Here is a 10,726-nt window from a genome sequence, read left to right as displayed (position 1 = left end):
CAGCCAGGGCTAGTTATTTTCGAAGCTAATAAATGTGATTGAATTTTATTCATACAACTCTCACTTCCACTACAGTCATTTTCGGTGGATTAATTTCAGTGTATCGGGGTGAAGTGGAAACGAAATATTCTCTACGCATACAGTAACATTGATTCTTTTGTTTCGTTCCTTTCCTCTTTCGTTCTCTTACAAGTATAAAAGCAGAAGCTTTCACTGACGATTAAAACTGTTTGAACGGGTTATATTTATTTTCATTTCGCATGTTAGAGGATGCTTGCTTCTTTCAAACGTAAGTTTTATTTTACTAAAATGGATCGTCGCGGACCGTGTTCAAAATTCTTCAATCACTTGTAAATAACATGTTTCTCTGTTATTTGGAATACATGATTGTTACAGAAAATGTAATAAAATGAAAGACGGCACAGATCGGACTATTCCTTTCTCGAGTTTTTCACCCTCTCTAAGGGTGAAAAGAATAGTCCGATTTGAGCTGTCTTCATTTTATTATATTTCCTGTATCAAACATGTATTCCATGTTACGAAGAAGCATGTCATTTGCAAGTACGCTGGATTCTTTTTTATGCGTTTTTTGCGTGATATTTTTTACGCTATTCGCTCAAAATTACGCGATTTTTTTATGCGATTTGCTTGAAATTACGCGATTTTTTTACACGATTTGCTCGAAATTACGCGATTTTCGACTAGGTCTGCGCTTTCAGCGTGCCCACGCAGAATTGCGAGCGCACGCACAAACGCATACACAACGCCGGAAGCACGCGCACGCACATACCATTGGGTCCACAAACACGCACACACACGCGCAAACATGCACAAACATGTGCACAAAAACGCGAGCGCACAGAAACATACAAATGGACGCACAGGTGCGCACAAACGCGCACACACAAGCACATACACGCGCACAAACGTGCACACGCAGACGCACGCACGGAAAGAATGAAGCACACACGTGCACACACGCACACAAATACGTGCACACGTACGCACACACACACCCACACATGCCCATGCACAAAAAAACGCGCACACCTGCACACAAGCAAGAAAAAAACACGCACAAACGCAAGTACACACGCGCACACAAACACGCACAAATGCGCGCAAACACGCCTACACATGCCCGCGCATAAAAGAAGCGCACACCTGCATGCAAGCAAAAAAAATAGGCCCAAACGCACGCGCACACACGCACACGAACACCCAAAAAACGCGCGAACATACACAAACACCCACACAAATACACGTGCACAAACACAAACATCGGGCTGTCGAATACTCGGCTATCCGGACCAGTGTTGTAAACGGTCGACATTTCTCTCAACCATCACATACTGCCTTTGCTCAAGAGTTACGGCTCAATATGTATTGCGAATGTAACCAAGAATGCATTGCTCGGTTCTAACAGTCACATCAGAAATAAACGGACAGCCGCAAACACGACTATCAATTGAACGTTCATATGTTTTCTCTTTCTGTCGACCGTGCCCAGAAGAGCGATGAAAATATGCTATTTCCATTCTACCATTCGTGCTCATAACCATCTCTCAATTCCGGCTAATATGACTGTAGTTTTAATGTCATTTGACATTAAAACTGCAGTGGTGTGCATTCTTTTTCTCCCTTTATTCTGCATTCAAGCGTAGCTGCACATATACATCCACCTGCTCACTCACACATCCATACACGATGGATGGTATTCAGACGGATTGCTATATCAAAGCAACCGTCGAACTCTCCCCTATCAATGTGCGAATGTGTTGAACGAACGTTTTCAGCGGTGAGCGTTCCCCGTAAACACTGTTGTTTAATTACGGGGCGATGGATATCTAATGTATAGGACGAAAAAAAGCCGAAATGTCATATGACATTTTTAGTTCGACGGTTGTTTGACTGTTCATTTTATGATGTTCATTAATGACACAGCATATACGTCTCCATGAACAGTCATACGATGGTGACCATTAGCAACACTGATCCGGACTCGAAGCTGACCGGTATCCAGTATCCGACCAAACTACTATCCGTTTCATCACTAATTTCACACTGACAACTAGCGCCGGTAAATAATTACTCCTGCAGGCATACTACACATCCCTCACTGCACCGTTTTCATCAGTTTCAGTGAATAAGTTTCGAATGCAACAAGGAAACATTCATTTCTATACAAACTGCCAGAATACATGGATGCTTCAAATTAATTTCCAAGTGACGATTTCTAACGTCGCTTTTGTTTGCAGAATGAAAGGAATCAACGTGAAATGAAAGGAATATGTACGAAAGAGACGAGATATTTTTCTTATTGTGCGTGAAAAGAGAATAGATATATTTTTAGCCTGCATGGTTCTGGTTCTGTTCTGAGAAGCGATAGACACATTATTGAGTGACGATGTGCTATTTGAAGTGAAATTGTCAGGCCCTGCTCACAGCCACTCATCTTCACGTTTCCAGCCCCCTAGCTGCAGAAACATTCATCATCTTAACCTCCGAGTCCAGGGGTTAGACATCAATTGAATATAGGCTACCCAAAATCAAAATCAGCATGGCGTCATTTGTTTACCAACATATCTTTTACGAGCATTGAAATCGAAAAATGCGCTGCTTTATTCTAACTGCATGAGCGATTTTTATATTTCGGTTTCACATGGAGGTGTTCACATTTAACATGGAGTTTAAAGTTAGCCACTATTCGACTATATAACCGGACCGAGTTGTAAACAACAGTAATTGATAGAACCAAAATGTCAGTGAACCGCAGCAATATTGGGTACACTGGCAATATGAGGGATTTGACGTTTTAGTCGTACCCCTGTCCGAGTCATTCATTTTTGTGTTCCCAGCCCCCTAGCTGCAGAAACTTTGATCATTTTTACCTCGGAATCATTTAAATGTACGTTTCCAACCCCCTAGCTGCAGAAACTATTGCCACAATGGCCAATTTCACTCATCGTTTGTCCATCAGCTGTAATTTTCATAACCAACACCTTTCAACAATCTTTTCCATATATCTAACTTATCTGAGTAACAGGACGGAATAACGACTCAATTACTCTTTCGATTCTACAGAAACTTTAGATTCACAACAAAATAAAAATCTGATATGTTTATTTATCCGCATAATCAACAAAACTAATTTCATTTTTTTCTATACCTCTCGCACTGATTCTCCTCTTCCAATAGGAATTTTCAACTAAAAGCCGCCATATTATTTCCGTAGCCATCCTTTAACTACAAAACATAATAATGATTCGTTTGCTCTTCCGATTCCACGATCACTTCAAGTTTAAAACAACAGAAAAATAAAATATGTAAATTTTTCTGCTAACCAAAAACGATACATTTATTTCTTCTCTTCTCATTGCTCTCCTTCTTTCGATAAGAAATTTTTTCACTAGACGCCACCATATATATTTTCCCCGCATCCCAATTTAATTACAAAACAAGTTTATCATGAGTAAGATTTATTCCAAAATACCTCTGATCGCGTATCCCGTATCACTCGTCGCCAGATGTAGATACCTCCGGAGCTTTATCGTTTCGGGAAAAAGGTTTAGAAAAACACTTCACACTTCAATGAAAACAATCTTTATTCTTTTCCGCTTTCCAGCACACTTTCTTTTCCGTATCCGTTGTCACTCAAAAAGATCCTCTTCCTCTTCTTCTTTCTCCCTCGTCATGGGTGTTCCTATTAGGTTGTCTTGCTTAGTTACACTGCCAAAATCATTTTATAAGAATAGCTAACTAATACCCTACAGGTACGGTCACACGGAATCTTGTATCTCCTTTTAGCAGTGCGTACTTATTTGTCTCTGTGGTGATTTGTACTACGAAATCTGCGTCAAATAGGTAATGGAACATTTGAACGGCAGACCATTTATATTTCGAGCAGAGATCACTAAGAACAGGTGAATGTCCTTCAAGAACAACGGCTGCTTCTGTGTCCGAATTTAAGGTCATTTTTCCCAGTGTCTGGCTCTCCGCTTCTTGCTGCTGCCCGAGGAGCATTCTTGTGATTGGCTTCGTTCAATGTTGTTCTCGACATGCACTTGTTTGCCAAAACCGGAAGGGCCGTCCTCCGAGTCACTATCTCCAGCATCCACATCGCTGTCTCCACCGCTTGGGGGCACGATGACGAAGTCAATATTTGTTGACACTAGATTCTCCGCTTCTCCGGATTATCGGGAAGCTTATATATCTTATTGAGAAAAAAATATACCGTAGTTGCACAGCGTATGAAATTTCATACGCTCAAAAGTAAACATAGATTTTTTTTTGCGATTTCATAATTTTCTTCGGATTTTTTGCTAGATATCATTTTATACACCCGTCTAGTAGTGTTGTGTCACAGATTTGAGCAATTTAGAATCCTTTGAGAGGTAAAACTTCGATAAATTTATGTTTACTTTTGCGACTTCATTAAACTCGAACTTTGCAAGCTTCAATACACAACAAAATAACAAAAATGACACTGACACAAAAAAACACTCTTAAATTGTCATGTTGTATCATTTAAATGCGCTTAACACTTTAGTTTCATCAAAAACAGTTTTTCAAATACGGGCATTTTTGCGTATTAAATTTCATACGCTGGGCACTAATAGGTTGAAATGCCCCTGATTTGCATATATTTGCAATGCCGATTTCCGCCGGGCACCTTGGTTTTGATATCTCTGTTGGGGAATACATTTCGGTAGGAACAAAAGCTCCCCCTAATTTATGTATTTGCAATGCCGATTTCCCCCAAGCAGCTTGGTTTTGATGTCTCTGTTAGGGACCCGCCGCATGTGTCGTCAATTTCGACCAACCAGAAGTGGGTATTTCCGCTAGGATAGGGGTTGAAATCTTTCAATTGTTCGATAGTTAGTTTCATGACGTATATTATTTCCTTCAATATAAAAAATTGTTATGGAGTACCGAAATTGATTGAAGCAAAAATTTCATCAATCCATCATGAAATGACTGAGCAATAAGCGTTTGAAATTGGACAATTTTCACGATGTGCTCGATTTCGAAAAGACGTAATCCTACGTCAAAAAGGATTCTACCTTTGTGGTGTATTTTAGCTGATAACCATTCTGGATACAATGCAGAACTGTCATTTTGTGTGGCGCTGTGTGTTGGTGAGATTTGCCTGCTGTGAACTTTTTGGTGCTGATACAAGATTTGTGTGGTTCTGCATCTCAAATTCAGTGGAATAGTGAAACAAATTTTACAACATTTAACAGTAAACTAATCCCGCGTTGTTCTTCAATAAGCGTCGCGCGATAGAAAGTCTGCGTGATACCGTTTTTAGTTTGTATTTTGATTTGAGTGCGCTCCTCATTCGATTGCTTTTGAGAGCCACAGTTTAGTGCGTGTTTTTTTTTATCCCCGTTTAGTGTGCGACTTGTCCGTCCCTATTGTTTTGTCCTAATTATCCTTCCTCTTCGTGGTGTTGTTTTTATTTTTGTTCGTGTTCACTTGATTCGATCGAAGTGCTGCTGCTGCTGCTGACCTTTCGCAACAAATTTTGCCAATATTGTTTTGATCAGCTGAGGAAAAGCGAATAGGCAAACACAAAAACAAGCTTACGGGACTCAACCTCTGATTTGCTCCAGAAAGCTTAAGTTACTGCTGCGCACTGTTTTGATCTCCGATGTGAATAGTGCTATCCAGCGCGCTGACAGGAATCACAAATGGAGAGCATGCAAATAGGTAAGGGTTGGAGAACTAATCCGTTTCGTTACGTTTGTACTCGTAGGACGACGCATCCACGGAACCAGAGTCAAATTCGATATGATGAATGGTAGAGAACGAAAGTTATCCTCACCAGAAAATTATCAGAAATATGAATGCAATCGTAAGTAAGCGGAATGATGTTTTTTTTCTTCTTGAGTTGTGCGTTCTACAATCTGCGTATGAAGTCTTACCGTTCGGTTGTAGATTTTATACAGATAGGCTCCCTATGCCTTTAGACTGCAAGTGATAAGGGAAAATTTCAAGAGATATATTGTAATCGGTTCGGACAAATCGCGATTACTTTCGATACGATGCGTAAAATAATAGTACGTGATATGGACAAAGAGCGAAATTAACATTTGTGGCGATCATTCTCTAGCGTTTTGTTTTGTTTTGTCCCTTTGCATAGTTTGGCTCGCAACAGATGCCAATATTATATGAAAATATTGCATGTTTTGATCTCCTAAAATTTAAACATCAAGAGCGCGATGAATGAGTTTAATTTTTTGCTATTTAGCCATATCTGTAATTCACTATATTTAGAGGTGGATCTAAATTGCTAATATCTATACTGCACTGCGGGTCAATGCACTTTCAGACCGAAAACGATCTAAGATTTATCGACTTCGCTGCCTCCAAGCACATGACCATACGTAGCACCTTATTCCAGCATAACCTCCAATACCGTTACACCTGGAGAACTCCTCAGCAAGCAGAAACACAAATAGACCACGTTTTGATCGATGGTCGGTACTTCTCGGTTATCATCAACGTCAGAACCTATCGTGGTACTAACATCGACTGAATGCTGCTCCCCTTGATGAGTGCTGGAACACCTTGAAAGCAGCAATTAGCAGCACAACAGAGACCGTCATTGGGTATGAACAAAGAGGACAACGGAAAGAAAGGTTTGACGAGTGTTGAGCGCTTCTGAATGAAAAGGATGCAGCACCATGCTGGAACGAGCTCGCGGCTCGACAAAACGTGGAACGATATAGTCTGAAGCGAAGGTTGAGAGATGCTTTTATGCATGTCTTTCGGGAAAAAAGCGCTGCCTGGTAGAGAGAGAGAGTGTGTGAGGAGATGGAGATGAGGAGATGAGGACACCGCGCAGACAGGAGACCAAGACGGCGTTGAGGAGGACTAGACCGGTGCAGTGAACAACGACGACGTACCACCCTCGACGATGGGATGAGTTAAGGAGGCCATTAATCATCTAAAGAACTATAAAGCGGAGCGGAGCTTTTCAAGGGAGGTCCGGGAAAACTTGTAGAGTGTATGCATCGGTTGATAGCCATAGTCATAGTATGGGACACAGAACAGCTACCGGAGGAGTGGAAGAACGGGGTAATCTGCCCCATATATAAAAAAATGACAAGCTGGATTGTGGGAACTATGGTGCCATCACAATCCTGAATGATGCCTACAAAATTCAGTCTCAGATTCTCTTTCGACGTCTATCGCCAATAGTAAATGGATTCGTGGGAAGTCATCAGGCCGGATTCATGTCTGGCTGCTCGACGACGGACCAGATTTTTACACTGCGGCAGATTCTCCAAAAGTGCTGCGAGTATAAGGTCCCTACGCACCACATCTTCGTTGACTTCAAGGCCGCATATGATACAATCGACCAACGACAACTATGGAGAAAGCCATAGAAGACCATAGAAGAAAGCCGACAAGACTGATTCAGGCAACGATGAACGCTGCGGTGCAGTGTGCGGATCTCAGGTGAGCTGTCAGAATTTTTTGAGACTCACAGGGGACAAGGCGATGGACTCTCCTGTCTGCTCTTCATCGTGGCGCTGTAAAGTGTTATGTGGAGAGCGGGCTTTAACATGCGGGGCACGATTTTCAACAAGTCTAGTTAGTTTATCTGTTTCGCCAACGACGTGGACATTATCGGAAAAACACATGCGACGATAGCCGACTTGTATACCCGACTGAAACACGAAGTAGGGCTGATTGAGCTTGAGATCAATGCATCTAAGACTAAATACATGCTAGCGGGAGTAGAGATTGTTTACCGGTTTTACCGTTACCGGCTTTACCGGAAATACCGGATCATTTTTCATTCCGAATTATCGGTAATTTTACAATTAATAATCGGTAATTTTCATGTTTACACCATAAAAAATATTTGCATTTATGCCACTTTGAAATATTACTCGAGAATCAAAATAAGATTGAAAATGAAGTTGACATTGGATTGTAATTTATGGTAGGACAGCTTTCGAAGCAACGATCAGAAATTTCGGAACAGCTGCCTGAAGCCCTGATGAAAGGACTGCGGAAAAACGTTTCGTATATACAGATTTGTTCGCCTATATGAACAATCATTCTGCTCGTCTTCTATCAAAAGTCTGACTGCAATGATCAAGCAGGTATTTGAAATCGTTCGTGACATGACGAAATGTGACGATCATGGTATTGATTCAGTAGCTAGATATTTTTATTCATTTATTTTGGCTTAACTTCTTTACAATATTGCCTGATTCACAATCTTCTTGTGTATCGTTCGTTGCTTGGTGTTTTTTGTGGTGCGACTTGCAAGGCCTGCGACCAATCCCACTATCTCGCAGGAGAACCATCGTGATACTGCTGCTTTACGTCCCGAGTACCAGCAGGACTGGGCAAAGACGCTTATAGCGGCGTCAATTCGCTTAGAGGAGCTGTTTCCGGGTTTTTGTGGCTTTTCTTGAGGACGGGCAATGCCCAATGCTTATCCCCCCACACCCTAGACAGTTCCCCTTTACCGGTTCCCCTTCTTGGCAAGCGCAACGCTTACCACTAGGCCATAGGGACCACACCAGTAGCTAGATACAGAAGGGAAAAATCCTCTGAACGTTGCAGAGCCTGCAAAACAGTTGAGCATCAAGGAAAAACTTGAACCACGATTGCAGCAATCAAAGGTATCAATATTATCCAGCCCAAGCTCAACGTCTATAAACGGATAGATGAAATCCCTCAGACAAAAGTTGTCGTACAGAGGGCGTCAAAGGCAAATACGACGAGCTCGAGTTGGTAGAGGAATTTGTTTACCTCGTTGCTCGTTGATAACAACCGACAACAACAGCCGTAAAATTCGAAGACGCATAGTCAATGGAAGTCGTGCCTACTATGAGCTCTGCAAATCCTTGAGGTCCAACAAACTCCGACTCCGTACGAAGTGTACCATGTACAAGTCCTTAACTTGTTCTAGAGGCGAATGAACTGCAAAGTTTAAAGCCTCTTAAAAACAAAGAAAGAAAGAAAGTCCTTAACTCGACCGGTTGTTCTCTATGGGCACGATGCTTGAAGAGGACTCGCAAGCGCTTGGTGTTTTGAACGCCGAGTGCTCAGAACAATATACGGTGATGTTCAGGAAAACGGAGTATGGAGAAGGAGAATGAACCACGAACTGGCGCAACCCTTATTGGCGAAAATTTTTGAAGAAGATCTAATCTCTCAATGGGATGTAGAATCATTACAAATTAAAAGAAAATGAACATGAAGAAAAAGTGGGTCTCCGTACAGAAGAAGCTGCAGCCAGATGTTGTACAGAACCTTATGAGTGGAGTTAGCGTAATGTGCGAGCATTATTATGGTGCGAGATTATGGTATTGAAGTGAAATAAAATAAATATGCCAAAAGCTTACTAATGGGCTATGTTTTTGTTGTCTGGTAGTTTGAAAAGGATCGGTCAGCTAGGTAATATTCTACAGCGTTTTTTTCCGTTATGCAATTCGATGTGGGACACCCTTTATTACATATACAAGATGATGATGATGAAAAAAACTACAAGATAATTCAATGGACCAAATTTTCCATCAACACTACATTATTAAGCCTTCTTAAAAAATATCCGACCCTACGGTTATTGACCGGAACCCTAGCCATGATCGATGAAAACTAAATCATTGGAATGGATTCTCCGTTTGTGGTTCGTCCAGCAATTTTCAATCGGTCGCAGCTGGGGGCCTTTGGGAGGGTCCCGGACTTCGGTACAACGTCTATCTTCAGCCGCTCTTTCTAGACGATTTCCTGCTGTTTAGACACGGTCGGCTTAGACTGAAGCTTCCGCATAAAAATGTTCATTTTAGCCATGTACATGTATCAGTTGCTCCGACCTCTCCCAAGGCTCGGTACGATGAAACTCGATGATTGCTCTCGGCCTCCTTTTTCAGCTTCTGCTGCACTTAAAGGTTGTGCATCACTGTCGGACCACTGTCAACTAACGGTTGTAGACGGTCCAATAAACGTAGGATTTGAGGAAATTCTGGCCCATTGAATTATAATTTGCAGAAAAGCGATTCAGACGAAGCAAATGTTTGAATGTTAAATCGTTTTTCAAAAACAGGAAGTGGATTATATCTATGGTATAACCGCAAGGGTGACGTAGGACTATCGTTGATTTATAGATCATTTGTTTGTAGTTGAATCTGAATTCATTGACGAGAGCGTTACGTTGGAGGCACAAGGTTTTATGCATCCAATATTTGATACGGAAATATCCTACCGATGGGGAAGAATAATCTTCAGAAGCTATCCTGTTAATTGCGATTGATGGAAAAATCACAAAACCAAATGTATTTGGTCACAGTGTTACATGGATAGAAAACATTAAAATAAACTCTTTCACATGAATGTAATTTTAAATTCCCAGAGGAACAGATTATTTTCAGTAACGATTGGATATTTCCACATTTTCCTCGACACTGGAAGCCTACCAGTGGTTTATGCTAACTCGATAACCATCTGTTAATAGCACTTGATTAAAACATATTTGGTCACAGTGTTACATGGACAGAAAACATTCAAATAAACTCTTTCACATGAATGTATTTTTAAATTCCCAGAGGAACTGGCAGATTATTTTCCGGGTCTTTCTCGATGCTGAATCCAAATCCAAACGGAAAGAATTCCGTGCGTGTATGTGTGTGTGTAGCGTGTGTGTGTGTAGCGGCTGCTTCGAGATCTTCCCGGAGAACCGTTTGTGGCATCACTCTCC

General features: G+C 41.3%; 1 protein-coding gene across 2 annotated transcripts in view; it reads left to right on the top strand.

The window, feature by feature from the left end:
- Nucleotides 1-5,125: 5,125 nt before the first annotated feature.
- The window catches only part of LOC129771567 (serine/threonine-protein phosphatase 4 regulatory subunit 1-like), a 464,751-nt gene continuing 459,150 nt past the window's right edge, over nucleotides 5,126-10,726 (top strand). For both annotated transcript variants that reach the window (XM_055775336.1, XM_055775335.1), the window contains exon 1: nucleotides 5,126-5,712. In XM_055775336.1, the coding sequence (XP_055631311.1) occupies nucleotides 5,694-5,712 (19 nt within the window). In that variant the 5' untranslated portion in view covers nucleotides 5,126-5,693. The remainder of the gene's footprint in view (nucleotides 5,713-10,726) is intronic.

The sequence above is a fragment of the Toxorhynchites rutilus genome, chromosome 2 (genome assembly GCF_029784135.1).
Source record: "Toxorhynchites rutilus septentrionalis strain SRP chromosome 2, ASM2978413v1, whole genome shotgun sequence".
In the NCBI taxonomy this organism is placed as follows: Eukaryota; Metazoa; Arthropoda; class Insecta; order Diptera; family Culicidae; genus Toxorhynchites; species Toxorhynchites rutilus.
The sequence above is the reverse complement of the archived record's forward strand: the minus strand, read 5'-3'. Positions and strand labels throughout refer to the sequence as shown.